Source organism: Monomorium pharaonis, chromosome 4 (genome assembly GCF_013373865.1).
Source record: "Monomorium pharaonis isolate MP-MQ-018 chromosome 4, ASM1337386v2, whole genome shotgun sequence".
Taxonomy (NCBI): domain Eukaryota; kingdom Metazoa; phylum Arthropoda; class Insecta; order Hymenoptera; family Formicidae; genus Monomorium; species Monomorium pharaonis.
In genome coordinates, this window is record NC_050470.1 from 13794673 (window position 1) to 13809746 (window position 15074).

Here is a 15074-nt window from a genome sequence, read left to right on the forward strand (position 1 = left end):
ATAATAAGAATAATAAAATATATAAAGTATTATGTATAATAATAATAATAAATATCAATCTCAATAGAAAATTCAATTCATATTATAAAAAATCAGATAAAATAATTTAAAAAATATATATTTCTCTACAAAGTACAAATCTCAGATACTTAATATATATAATAATAGTATTTATTTTAGTATAAAAGTAAGTTAATGTTTATATTAAAGTATATTATAGTAAAGTTAGTATTTATATAGTATAAATTTTACGTCTTATTAAAAATATATTAATAATATAATATACATTTAATGTATTATCCTATTTTTAAATGTTCTCATTAATCATATTCAGACTTGCTGGTCTGGGAATAATCGTCAGATTCTTCGTCAGTATTTGTGTTTTGATGTTCATCGTTGTCATCTTCGTCATTTTCATCGACCTCGTCCATGTTTCTTTTTTTTATTGTTCTACGAAATCTTTGTTTAATAGTGCGTAGAACTTGAAGCATCTCTATTTTAAAAGCTTCTTTATCTACAGGCCCTTCAAAATGTGAACATTTTTTAGCTGCATCTGAAGAATATAAATGTTTATATTAGTTTGTACATATTGTTAATTAATGAGCATGTAAAAATATTAATCCAGAATGTTTTCTGTATATGCTTTGCGATAAATAAAAAGGGGACATAGGTCAGAAAGTGAAATTTTATAGGACAGCGGTAAATAAAAGTGCGGTAAGTGTAACAATGTGGTAAGCAAGGTGTCTAAATAAAAAGTTGAAGTTTTAAACAATAGCTAAAAATAAATAAAAATCGATTTTTCCGATTTGTGTCCCTTTTTCGCTTGTCGCATTATATATATGTATGAGAGCTCTTACAATATATAATGTTCATCATTTTGGTGTTCCCTAATTCTTTAGTATTATGTTCGTCACCGAGCCAGGTAAACTTGTTTACTAACTCGTCAGTCATAGTTTGTTTAATTGCGGTGTATATAAAATCCCGTATTTTTACAGCACCTAATCCTATGAAATGGCGATACTAAAACAGAATAAAGATATTTTATTGTATTTCAATACTACACCGAAGTAACATTTCAATTGAATAATGTAATAAGTTCATACAATATAAGTTTTAACATACAAAATTTAATATCTTTGCGAAAAAACATCCTGAAATTCTTTCTGCAGTTGAAAAAAACAATATTTTAAGTAATATTTTTGATAATACTTCAGACACACGAATTTTTTCCAAATTTTTCATTTACATCTTCAAATTAAATCTTAGATTATTAGATTTTTTTAAAATTTTAAGTAGGGTCGAAATAAAATCTTACAGAGATTAGATTCACGCCAGTTAAGTACATTATAAGAATAGTACATTGTGTAACAATGTGTGTGCGAGGTTTAGTTTTTTTCGCGAATGTGAAGTTTAAGGCGAGTGCGGTAATCATATGAGCGAAAAAGCCACCTCGCACAAGATATACACCGTATTTTTGCAATTAATGCGCGAAAATCGCAATTAAACGAGATCAAGAAACACGTCCCATGCGAGAAAGTCGCATCTGTTGCAAAAACATTCTTTCTTTTTCGTTTTTTCATAAACTCTGTAAATTCCAAATTAAAAAACATGTAATAAAAAATAAATTTTAACAGTATATCGTAGTAAAAAAATCCAAATGTTTTTTTTTCAAAAAGATATTTGAAGCTAAGAAAGTCTACTTTAACTTGATTTTATGCTAACTTTGTCCAATAAGTTTTCATTAAAGTGTAGTAATGTAAATAAAAAAAGTAGGAAAATTACTAATTTTCAGTTTCACGTAGTTAAGGAAATGCAGTTTACTAAGTAAGAGCATTGAGAAACAGCAATATGGGACATCTTTTCTATGGAATATCTTACTATACATATAATGGATTCACGAAGGTGTACTCACTAATTTCTGACGCTCCAATTTTTTGGATTCGTGTTCGATTTCGTTAAATTGTTCCAAAGTGTTCAGCGGATAACCATCTAGCAACTGATATAATGACCTGCTCACAATATATTCATCTGATGGTTTTTCCTTTATTTCTTTTAATTGTTGTTGTATGTCTGTTTGCCCTTTGATTAAGTTTCTACTTAGCTCTTCTAATACCCTTCAAAATTATTAATATAATCATTATTATAAGATAATAGAAAATACGAAAAAATAGTTAATCAGCTGAAATAAAAGCTGAACGAAAGGCTGAATATATAAAATTCTAAACATTCCAACATTTTACTCACGCCAATTTTCGTTTCAACTCCGTATCAATACTCGGGGCTGTATTTACTATGAAACTGTCACTATCGGCAACACGTGGCTCATCATTTCGTTCTTCTTGTACAGGTGTACTATGCCGAACATCATCAGGCACTGTCGTGCTAGCAGGAGTTGCAAGAACAGAAGCTGCATTATATTTTTTTGTAGTATAGTCAAGAAACTTTGCAGGGCCACTATGATCGACACATGGCTGATTTCGTTCTGTTTGTACATGTGTAACATTCTCCATCTCAGACACAGATGTCTTGCTAACAGAATCTGCATAAAACTTTTTTATGCCATTTTCAGACAACTTTAGAGGCTCATTATATACTGCTGCAGAGTAATTATCATTACAATTTTTCTTTTTTCTGAAAATACAAAATATACATATGTAATTAAATAAAATATTAAACGTAATCAATTGTTAAAAATTAATAATTATAAAGCTCCTAATTTACATTTATACGTTGTAATTTTGCCAAATTTTGTGAAAATTTTCAACTTTACGTTTATATGTAATGTTCTAATTTCAAAAATTAAATTGCATTTGTTCATAAAGATGATTTTTATTAACTTACGAATTTTTGTTGGTAGCTTTTGCGATCATGTCGTCAGACTTATTCAGGGTACTTAGTTTGTCCGAAAATTCATGAGGTTGTCTTAGTTCATCATTAGTATCGGCCATGTCTTTCCCTGATTGCCGTAATTTCTCGAACTCCTTTCGCACAGTTATTTGGCCTTTGGATCTCTTCTTTCGCGGAGGTCCTTCGTCCGAGGACGTAGTCCATAATTTTTTTGGTCGAATGAGCAGTCTACCACTTCTCGCTGAAATCTTCTTTTTTTCTTTTCTTTCATTCTTTTCCATGTTAAATGGAATGTAATAATCTATACAATTTACAATAATTTATAATTTTATAACTTTGCTTTTATACAAATTTCAAATAAATTCTTCTGGAAATAAAAAGAATCTCAAAAAGCAATGGTATTGTCCATTTCAATAAACTTTGCATATTAAAATGAATTATTGTGAAAAATAATGTACGGAATTTTACTGTCATATAATGGCACTGCGTCATATATAATACTGTCACATATCTATAATACAGTAGAATCCCGCTTTAGCGGACTCTTCGGGGCTCTAGTCCGCTAACGCGGGGTGATCTCCTATTGCTTGGTTTCACTCCCACTCCGTGAAATTTAGGGATATAGCGTATTACGTAGCGTATTGCTATCCCCCACACACGCTACTCACGTGGGCCGACTGCATATGAAGGGGATAATTTCCGCTAACGCGAAGTACACTAACGCGGGGTTCCACTGTACTGTTCACTACTTCTTCATTTTTACAATATTTCTTTTGCGTCTTTTTAAATTCACATTTCACCAATGTTACGGTAACACCAGAGGTGTTATTAGTGATACACAAATCCACTCATGTTCAAGAGCAAGCTCTTCTTCACCTTCCTGAGAGCTCCATTTCGGCATTCTGTACATTTTGCCTTTTACATCCGTCAAGTTTATTGCCTCGATTGCAATGGATAAATTAGAACACTGGAAAACTCTTGCCAAATCAGATGTCCTACCAACATCATATATGTGAATCTGTGTTCGAAATTTTTTGACGATGAACGTAGTTCTTCCCTCTATTTGGACTATGTTTTGTATAACGCAGATGTTTGCATTATTCAGAATACAGCAATTGTCACGAAGGGAAGTGGAAAATGTAATGTTCCCAATTTTCAATTTCCGAAATTGTCGACAAAGACGGGTAGGCATATTTTGCAATAGAGGTCCATCTGCGTGAATTTTAGATGCACAAATTTGGATTTTATTATTAGCGGGAGCCAGAAGAACATCATTTAATTCGCAAATCCTATTGTAAAATTGTTGAAGAGCGAGGTGCGGTTTTCGTATGTATTTTCGGAATTCAGGCATATTATTCTCGTAGCAGAAGGCACTATATGTTTCCAAAGGTCCCAATCTTGCAACATCGTCGACTACATGTAAAAGACCGTGTACGTTATATGAGAGAAACTGTTCTCCGTACAGTTCCTCGCATAAGCAGACATAACTTTCCAAAGCTTCTTGACACCAAACATACGTTGAATCGGGAATATTTTGCAAGCTAAGAAGGCGCATCACAAAATGTAGTAGCATGAAATGTTCATAGTATTCTTCACTTAAAACATTTTGCAGCACAGCCGGAGCAGTATACAGTAACAATTGTCTGAACTCAGTGGCTTTGAAATGACTAAACATGGAGAATTTATTTGGGCGGCGGTTGAATTCCGAAGGACAGTATGCTTGAAGATCTGCCATTCTTGAATCAAGAATTTCTACTTTTCTTATATTCAATTTCTGTTTTCCATACTTTCCTTTCAGATGTGTGTGTAAAATTTTTTTTACATTTCCGATATATAGGAGGTGCATAGTTTCAAATGGAACTTGCGTCACCAGTCCCATTAGGGGACTTAAGGGACTTGCACCTTTATGGTGATCTTCATCTACCATATTCCGATACTGTTCATCCGTTCTTGGCGGATGACGAATCCCCGGAAAAACCATCGTTCCTCGAAAAAATACCGTTTCTTCGCAACGATGACCTTCCACTTTACATTTTGAACATGCGCTTGATGATATGTGTCCATAATGATTTAAAGCAAATGCCCTCGCTGGTGCATCGGCAATAAAACATCGAATTTTTAATGGCAATCGTCGATTTCTTATATGAACACCGCCTTCTTCGTGTATGTCGATAATTTCTTGAACAAACTGTTCAAAAAATTGAAAAGTATCCGATGGTTTCTGTGTTCCTTTAAAGATACCCGCGATTACAGGCCTTTTATCAACACAATTATAAATTCTGTATTGAATGGGCCAAAACTGACCTGTGCCACTCTTGTGGATTTGAGCACCATCGGTGCTAAAATCGATTTCTATTGTTTCCGGTAACATATGTTCAGGAAGACTTTTCAATTTTTTGATAAGAGTATATTTTAAACCCAAATGAAGATATTCTCCTCCACCAATTTGTTGAATGTTCCTCATAGCAATATCATTAGGCGTTTGAAGTAACGTCCTCGTGTCCTTCGGTAGACATTTTATGTTAAAAGGGAACTCACGCAACGTTTTGAGTAATATATTGCCTTGGGTATGTTTCACATTTGCTGCTAAAAAGGCATTTTGTAATGCTGTCGTCCTCAGCTCGTCCAGGTTTTGTAAAACATTATCATTTTCATGTTCCGAAGCGTCCGACATATTTTCGTCTTCCATATTATCTTGTGCTTCTGCGTTATTTCTATCGACTTCTCTTTCTTCTTGTTCATTTGCTACTTCTTCTTCTTCTTCTTCTTCTTCTTCTTCTTCTTCTTCTTCTCCTTCGGTGCCTTCACTGTATTCCACTTCCTCGCTCGTGCCAGAAGTATTTCCATTGTTATCAGTAATAGATTCATCATCGTTTTGGATATCGTTACCGGAGACAGATAGTGGTGCCGGAATTTTGGCGGATTCAAAGTCTCTTGAATGATCTTCCATTAACAAGGCAGATAACCGCCTTCTCTTGTGCCTCGTGCTGAGGCTCATAAATGGCTTAAATTTGAATGGCATCCCTCGCTACATTTCATGTATTGTTGGTCAAGACAGCCAAGCCAGGAAAATAATATAAAAGATATGCTATGATTTATTATAACATTTCTAATTAACGAAATATGTGAGTACAAGTAGCATAGGTTTAAAATCAGGTAGTTATAGTGTTACTGTATAAAATTCATGTCAATCAGGAGTAGTACGGGAGACACAAAACTGGCCGTCAGTCAACGTTTGAATTTCTGCTACAATACAAATACTTATAAATTATCGTTGTAATGTGACAATTTAAATTTAGTGATTCATTATTGTTCAATTGGTATAATAATTTGCAGTTCACAAATTGAATACAACATACGAAAATTCTTTTTCGTATATTGTATTCAATTATTATTTTAACTATTATTAATTTTTATAATTATTTGCAATGTTATACTGTATGTATATACTATTACAATATCTTTAAGTAAACCTTTAAAAATGTGTTGTTTAATTTATTACTTAATAATATTATAATTTGTTAACATGTTTGGATGTCAGTAATTATAACAAATTTTAATTTTGAAGATGTTCTAGCTATACAGTCCTTGTCAACAGTTAAATTGGAATTTTTATTTATTTATAGAACAATTATTTTCTGCATCGCAATAAATCTTTACATAAATTATCTTGAATACTAAAAGTACTTGTGTAAAAAAATTCATATTTTTATCATTATTATTTATTTATATTTCCATTACAGCACATTTTTACTTTAAAGTAAGAAGTAAAAATGTGCTCTAATAAAAATGTTAATAAATAATGATAAAAATCTAAATTTTTTTACACAAGTACTTTCAGTATTCAAAATGATTTATATCAAGTTTTATTTCAATACAGAAATTAGTTCTTTTGTAAATAAATAATACTTATTTATTTATTTACAAAATAACTAAATAAAAAATCACAATAAAACTTTGCGTAAATCGACTTGAATACTTAAAGTATTAATAAAAAAGATCTTAAGAAAAACCATTAAGAAAAAGATTTTTTTTTAATGTATAAAATAATTTAATTTTTTAATAATAAAAAAATTAACTATAAAAATGTTATTAAATAAAAACAATGTTATTCCCACAACTTTCATATATATATATGTATATAATTTATTTAAAATATAAATATTAACACATTTCCAATTTCAATTTCCCAATTTAACTTAATTGACAGGGACTGTATAGGCAGATCATCCTTAAGTATCAATTTAATATAATATATACAAAAATATAATAATAAATAATATTAATATTATTTTTGTACAGGCGCATGCCATTGTGCATCCGCTATTTAGAATTTCAAAAATTGTACTTAAAATTCATGATTAGTGACACCAAATATATTATAAAATTACATTCTATTGCACAATTGGGTAACAATTATTCGAAGGAAACATTGACCAGTTTTGTGACTATTTTTTGTCTTTCCTGACTCACTCGAGGTAAATGAATAAACAGATAATTCATAAATCATGCAAAATTCATTCAAACTGCATCACATGTGAATGCAACGTAACCAATATATTAGTCACACTGTTATTACATCCTCATAACGTATAGTGCGATCCGAATTACTATTATAAGGAATTACTTTACAATAAAAAATATATCCGGATATCCATATAAAAAATCCCCTCAAACAAAATTGGATTAGCAACGTACATCTTTAAGAAAATATATTGTAACTGTATCTTTTGCGATTGTGGCAAACAAAAATGTTATTTGTAATCAATTTTCTTTTTTCCTGATGCATAAAAAATTATGAAATAAATTAGTGATGTCCTGGCCATTAACAAACATTCGCAGAAATTTTTAGAGATTTTTTAAATGCTAATTTGAATTTTTAATAAATCAAGAATTTTTAATTTGTCAATTTTTAAGATAAATGTTCGAGTTGCCATCTGCATATTTTTTGTATATGAATATATAGAATCGTTTTCAAGACATTGTTTTTCTATAATTTTTTCAAATTTTTAAAAGATGTATATCAATGTAAAGAAAATTAGAATATAATTAAGTTATTGCACAGAAATAAAATTACAATATTTATTCCATGCACTTTCTAATATATAAATATTCTATTTTATATATACATAATAATTATTTTTATTAAATAACTTACATATTGATGTCCAATAAAAATTCAACAATTTAAAAGAAATTAAATATTAGTTACAAAAATTTAATGAAAAATAAAAAGTAGAAATAAATAATTTTTAATTTCTATTCATTGTGTGTGCATTTCGTGTTTCAGCAGCACTATAATACATGTATCTACATACCTTTAGTTGAAGTTCGTTTATATGCTGTATTCTCTATGTGAAGATCGTTTACACTATACAAACTATTTCCAAGTAGCAACAAAAAAAGACACCGGTCCACGAGACATGAAGAAGTATTTGCAATTGCGCCTTTAATCGTGTATCGTTGTATGATACTTTTTTGATATTAAAAAGCTGCGACGATAAAAAATCATTTTCCTTAATAATACATATTATAACCTCTCCTATTCATCGCGTATTTATTTCGTGTTTAAGCAGTACATATTTACATACCTCCAGTTGATTCTTCGCTTAATGCTATTCCTGTATATTCTCGATCTCTTTATTCTGGTATAAGGCCGTTTACACTTTCCACAAACGATTTCCGCAACAATTCAAGACACCGGTCACCGGCAGTGATGCGATTCCGAACTCAAGCATGTACGCACAGTCGCACACAGAGCCGATCCTCTATCCGTGTGACGCCCCGCACGCCGCGCGTAGCCGCGGAAATTTAAACGTTTTTCGAACGAGCAAGCGAAAGAGAGAGAGAGAGAAAGAGAGAGAGATCGTAAAATGTAATCATTGCGTTATTTTGTCCTGAATATTCACCTAATGTAATATATTCTTACAGACTTATTAGAATAATGTGAACGATTTTATCCGATGATACATATCTTTATTAAGACGAAAGGGAAATAGCTGAGTTAAAAATCAAATTAATTTTCTACTATGTATTAAATTGAATTAAATTATATATTTAATATTTATTACTTTGTGTTAAGAACGAAAAAGAAATACAAAATAAAGATAAATATAATATATACTTATTTACAGGTACGTAACAAACAAGGGAACGGTCGGGGCTATTCCTTATACCGACTTTGATGGGCATTGAATATGTTGTAGAGCATCAAAAAAGTTCAGAGACCCGTATTTTTTTTATTGGTTTATCTCGAAGTTTAGAGATTGTTTTAATCCTTATAAAAAAACGTATTTTTTCATTTTTAACAAATATCTTCTAAAATGTGAGGTATATAAACAAATGTTTTATACAAATGTTTTATACAAAAGTTTTATAGTATTTTATGCTCTTTGCAATGATGTATTCAATTCTTTTAAAAATGTCAAATTTTCATTTTTTGTTTTTTTCTAGGGGTTGAAACAACCCCTAAAACTCAAGATAAGCTGATAAAAAAATACGGGTTTTTTTCTTTTTTGATGCTCTGCAACATATCCAAAACCAACAAAATCGGTGAGGGACAGCCTCGACCGTTCTTTTATTGTAAGTACAGATAAACGAAATAATTTCAAGAAATTATAAAGTTAATTGTTAAAAATGTGAAAAATATTAATTTCTTTAAACTTAGATTATTTTATATGTATATAAAATTAAAAGAATGTAAAATGTAAAAAATGTCAAAATTATTAAAATTTAATATTTCTTGAAAGCTTTACAAATTTACACACTTCACAAATTTTCTGAAAATATCAAAATTTTAGAAACTTTTAACATTATAACCATTTTGAAAATGTTTGTATTTTTTATTTTATTGAGATTTTACACATGAGCTAAATATTAATTTTGAACATTTTTGGAATTATTTAATTTTTATTCTTTTGTATTTTTATTCTATTGTATTTTTATTCTAATTACATTTTATGAATAATTTTAATTTTAATTTTATTTTAATGAGTTTTTGTAATTTCGGGATAAATATATTTCAATTATTTACACGCAATATGTGTCGCTTTGAAAATTTTTTGTAATTTATGATCAAAAGGAACTTATTATTTTTTCCTAATTTTTTGTCAATTTAGCAACGTTTTTTTTTACTGTAAACTGTAAAAAATTTTCAAAGCGGTAACACGTATATACTGACTCAATAATTGAAATATGAATATTCTAAAACTAAGAAAACTAATTAAAATTGAATTACAATAAAAATTATTAATCAAATGTAATTTTATAAAATAAAAACGCATAATAGAGAAAAAAAATTATGAAAATTCCAAAAGTGATCAAAAAATGTTCATTTTACACACACACACACACACACACACACACACAAACAAACACACACACCGTGTGCGCGTGTATGTATGTATAATATAAATAAATAAATATATATGTAATAAATATCTAAATATATATATCGTCAGCTAAATTGAAAAATCTTATAACTCCATCGGACGTCCGACAGAATTATGAGGTTTTCTAATTTAGCCAACAATATATTAATATTATTATTATTATATATATATCGTTGGCTAAATTGCTTTTATATATCGATCATATATAGCTGTTCAGTGCCATCTTCTACCCCGTCACGTAATAAATGCAACGTGATTGCGTTGTTGAATTCACGTGTGAATATCACACTGTGCGGATGACCTGAGTCCGTACGAATAATGTTTTCATTCGTACTGTGATAAATACAATCATACATAAGAAAGTACAGTCATACAGTGAAATCTTTTTTCGGTCGCTCATATACTCTCTCATACATGACTGCATAGTGCCACCTTCCACGCACACACACGTGTCGCTAGCACATCGTGAGAGCAATATGATTGTGGTATTGCACGCATGTGTGATAATCACACCGTGAGGGTGACGTGAGCCCTCACAATTTGTTATCTGGGATTAATGTTACCTATGGGTATGGTCTCACAAATTCCTTTTGAATATATGCATCTAGTATGCTTAGGAGTGATGAAAAAACTCTTATCTGCATGGATAAGTGGAAAATATTCACGTCTCTCAAAATTGTCCGCAAGATCCATTTCTATAATATCTCAAAGATTAGAGCATCTTAAAACATATTGCCCAGCAGAATTTGTAAGACATCCTAGAGCAATTCATACATTTCCTAAATACAAGGCAACTGAATTTCGTCAATTTTTATTGTATACAGGTCCAGTCGTAACGCACGGTATTTTAAATCCACAAATATATACTCATTTTTTGTTTTTGCATACTGCCATGAGAATATTAGTTTCTTCATCACCATCAGAAGCACATTTAAACTTTGCTAAACTTGCTTTACAAAAATTTGTTACTCGATGTGAAAATCTTTATGGCTTATCATTTATTTCATATAATGTGCACGGTCTTCTGCATCTTACAAATGATGTGCGACAGCTAGGTCCTCTTGACACATTTTCTGCTTTCCCATACGAAAACAATATGTCATTTTTTAGAAAATATTGTAGAAAACCTCATTTTCCCCTTCAACAGTTTGCTAATAGAATGGCAGAGTTAAAAGGTCGTGAAACAAATTCAAATCGTGGCCAAATTCATTTTCCGTCTACACAAGTATTTACAGCATATAATGGAGGTCCTCTTCCGTCTAACGTTAATCCCAACAGCTGTCAGTATCGCAAAATTATATAACAGTGGACTTCTGCCATCTTTATGATGATCCTCATCTATACATCTGAAATATTCTTCATTAGTTCGAAGAGGATGATTAATACCACCAAACGTATACCTGTTATCACATCGTACACCAGAAACTTTACATTTTGAACATGGACTTGCAGATGTATGGCCTTTATGATTAAGAATAAAAGCTCGAGCTGGTGCATCGGCTATAAAACATCTTAAACGTATTGCTATCTTATTGCCATTGAAAAGTATACCATTTGTTATAATAGCATTAACATCAGAAACAAATTTTTCAAAAAATAAATTAGCATTATGTGGTTTCTCAGCACCACAGTATATTCCAATAACAAATAGGCTTTATGTTTTTTATATTTGTAATTCTACATTGTATTGGCCAGATATGAATATTTCCTGATCTGTCTAAATTACATCAATCTGTATTAAAATCTATTTCTAATTTGTGTGGTACATTAGATATTGAAGAAAGTGATAATATTTTATTAATTTCTGTCTCAAGAGAGAAATGAATATAGTTTCCTGGATCTACTTTTGATACAACAGCAGGTGTACGTGGAGTTTTCAAAAGAGTTCTAACATCTTTTGGTAGTGAAGAAGAGAAACATGTGTGTGTTCGAAGAATAGATAATATATTGTTGCACTGCACATGAGTTAGATTATTGTTAACAAAACACGTTGCCAAACGATCTTGAAATGTTTCTTCAATGAGAGAAGTACTAAGAGATAAGAAAGTAGAATCTTCGCTGTCATCATAATTTAGAAATAAATTATTATCCACATTATTTGTAATATTGTTTGCAATATCGCTCAAAGGAACTTCATCTGCCCAAGATAAAGAATTAATATATGAACTGCTTGACGCAACATTATTAATATTATTTGATGAAGCAATATTATGTGACTGTTCACATGTAACCGAATTATGTGAAATATTTAACCGCAAAGTATTTCTAATTTCGAAAGTAATCCGCCTTTGTTGTCTTGCAGATAATCGGTGGAAATGTTTACGCGAAACAGAATTTTTAAACGGTTTCATATTTACGTCGAAAGCCTCACTATCTTCTGCAAATTTCTACGATGACTTAACCTCGTGGCAGTCACGTTAAAAATTTGCAGAACTCACCTAGAAAATCAGGAATCTGCGATATACTTGAAAATCACGGTTATGGAGCTCGCTTCTCACAATCAGAATAATATCTTCTGCAATAGGCAGCACTCACGTGGTGGATAGTCGGGAGCGTCCCGTTTGCCCACGTCAATATTGGCCACGGTTCCGATTGGCCACGTCAATATTGGCCACGTCAATATTGACCACGTCAATATTGGCCACGTCATTATTGACCACGGTTCCGATTGACCACGGGGTGGATTGGCCACGTCAATATTGGCCACGTCAATATTGGCCACGTCAATATTGGCCACGCGTCATTATTGACCACGTCATTATTGCCCACGCGTCAATATTATTGACCACGTCATTATTGCCCACGCGTCAATATTGGCCACGTCACTATTGACCACGCGTCATTATTGGCCACGTCATTATTGGCCACGCGTCAATATTGGCCACGTCACTATTGGCCACGCGTCAATATTGACCACGTCACTATTGACCACGCGTCAATATTGCCCACGTCATTATTGCCCACGTCATTATTGCCCACGCGTCAATATTGGCCACGTCACTATTGCCCACGCGTCAATATTGACCACGTCACTATTGGCCACGCGTCAATATTGCCCACGTCATTATTGCCCACGCGTCAATATTGACCACGCGTCAATATTGTCAACGTCAATATTAATCCTTTTTTTAAAATTTGTTTGTAAGTTATCAAATGTTATTAAAAAAGTTTTTGAGTGATCCAAATTTATTGAAATAGTGAAACATTTTATTTTGTTCGTAGAAATTAGCCAAAATTTGGTTAGGTCTGTCAAAACTCTATACAAAATTGCATAGGTAGTTCCCCTTCTAAAATATTGAATAATTTCAGACATTGAGATATGTTTTCAGTTTGAGACAAATATTGACAAACAAATTCGTCCACATGAAATTATAATTTGTCTATCCCTTGTAAAAAGCATAGTTCAGTTCATTTAGCAGACAACTTTAATATTTTTTATTTTTGACTATTCCAATCGTTTTGGAATCGTTTGAGCAAATTTAGAAATTGCTCTCATAATTTGGGAAATAATAGTTTACTCAAAATTAATAAATAAAAATTGAGCGTTGAGTTAGCAGACATAATGTTAAAAATCATTTTCTTGTACGTCAATCGACTCGAAATTATTTGGGAAACACGCCGGTAAAATTTCAGAGTTTGGGAAATAATAATTTCGTCGTAATTAATAAAATAAAGTTAGCATTTAAAAATTCCCTAAGAAGTTCCGCGGATGTTCAGTTAGCAGACATAACGTCAAAAATCATTTTTTCTTACATCAATCGATTCGAAATCATTTGGGAAACACGTCCGTAAAATTTCAGAGTTTAGGAAATAATAATTTCGTTGTAATAACGAAATAAAGTTAGTATCTGAAAATTAATAATGATGTCAAATATTATTTTTTCTTGCGTAAATCGATTCGAAATTATTTTCGAAATAATAATTTCGTTGTAATAATAAAATAAAGTTACTGAACGCATCTATTCACAGTCTTACGGGCAATGTTGGTATAACGTTTGTATTCGGTGTCATCTGCCATTCGGTGCGTGGTTCGTTTATCGCTATTTTATCAGGTAATCCTCTTTATTGTATCAAAAATTATATATTCATAAGCATTAAATACAGTTTAATAATATATACTTGTATATGTATATGTTGGCAATATTCTTTGCATAACGATAATTGACGCGATAAAATAAATTTTAGGTTATGCTTTTTGAACGCTCTATCGAAAATTTTCATTATTATATGAATAGACAGCTAGATTGTTGTTACTAAATATGTTAATATATCTTATTGCTATCTTGGCAATTATGTATCTTTTTTAAATATAATTATTCCATGTAAAATTTTATTGCAGCATTGCCAAAAAAGTCTTCCTTTATCATATGGCATTTAAAAAATTGGACGAAAGAAAATGTGAGAGACCAAAATGAATGCAGAGAGACTGGTGAGTACTAAATTACGATTACTAATTTAGGCTGCCTTTTTTTTATGAGACACAAATCAACATAGGTTAACGAATTTAGTTGCACGCTCGAACCTAGTTTGCTAATTAAAATTTTATTCCAAACTTAAATCCTATTTTTAAAAGTACAAAGATTGTCAGTAGCAAATTAAATACTTTTACATAGAGTTATATGTCATTCTGGAGTGTAGCTTTTAATTTTAAAATCTTAAATACCAAATTGAGCAAAATACTTTTCCAAGATCAATCTTTGTTCTGTCTTTTGAAGAAATAACTTGGTTTTTTTTTTTAAGCCACCATTGGAATCTTTGACTACTGTGGAGGAAACAGTGATCCGACAGAGCTGTGGAGAGAGAGAGAGAGAGAGAGAGAGAGAGAGAGAGAGAGAG

The 15074-nt window shown here is 31.0% G+C and overlaps 3 protein-coding genes and 1 long non-coding RNA gene across 8 annotated transcripts in view; 1 reads left to right on the forward strand and 3 right to left on the reverse strand.

Moving 5' to 3' along the window:
• Positions 1–15074, reverse strand: part of LOC118645412 — a 392632-nt gene that overhangs the window by 355860 nt on the left and 21698 nt on the right. The gene's annotated exons all lie outside the window — the stretch shown is intronic.
• Positions 103–3164, reverse strand: LOC118645410. Its single transcript, XM_036286373.1, has 5 exons — positions 2842–3164; positions 2245–2631; positions 1913–2114; positions 858–1020; positions 103–553 (listed from the first exon to the last, which is right to left on the reverse strand). Exons 1-5 carry the CDS (start codon positions 3126–3128, stop codon positions 321–323), a joined length of 1272 nt encoding a protein of 423 aa, XP_036142266.1. The 5' UTR covers positions 3129–3164; the 3' UTR covers positions 103–320.
• Positions 3619–9543, reverse strand: LOC118645408. Of its 4 annotated transcripts, XM_036286360.1 has the most exons (4): positions 8439–9543; positions 8166–8339; positions 7925–7961; positions 3619–5875 (listed from the first exon to the last, which is right to left on the reverse strand). In XM_036286360.1, the coding sequence occupies exon 4, from the start codon at positions 5867–5869 to the stop codon at positions 3653–3655; it is 2217 nt and encodes a 738-aa protein (XP_036142253.1). In that variant the 5' UTR covers positions 5870–5875; positions 7925–7961; positions 8166–8339; positions 8439–9543; the 3' UTR covers positions 3619–3652. The 4 variants fall into 4 exon arrangements, with proteins under 4 accessions (XP_036142253.1, XP_036142251.1, XP_036142252.1 ...); XM_036286358.1 differs by lacking the exon at positions 7925–7961; XM_036286359.1 differs by lacking the exon at positions 7925–7961 and having other exon boundaries at positions 8006–8339.
• Positions 13473–15053, forward strand: LOC118645416. Of its 2 annotated transcripts, XR_004963105.1 has the most exons (4): positions 13473–14078; positions 14208–14290; positions 14578–14667; positions 14979–15053. It is a non-coding gene; the product is annotated as an uncharacterized LOC118645416 (long non-coding RNA). The 2 variants fall into 2 exon arrangements; XR_004963104.1 differs by having other exon boundaries at positions 13528–14290.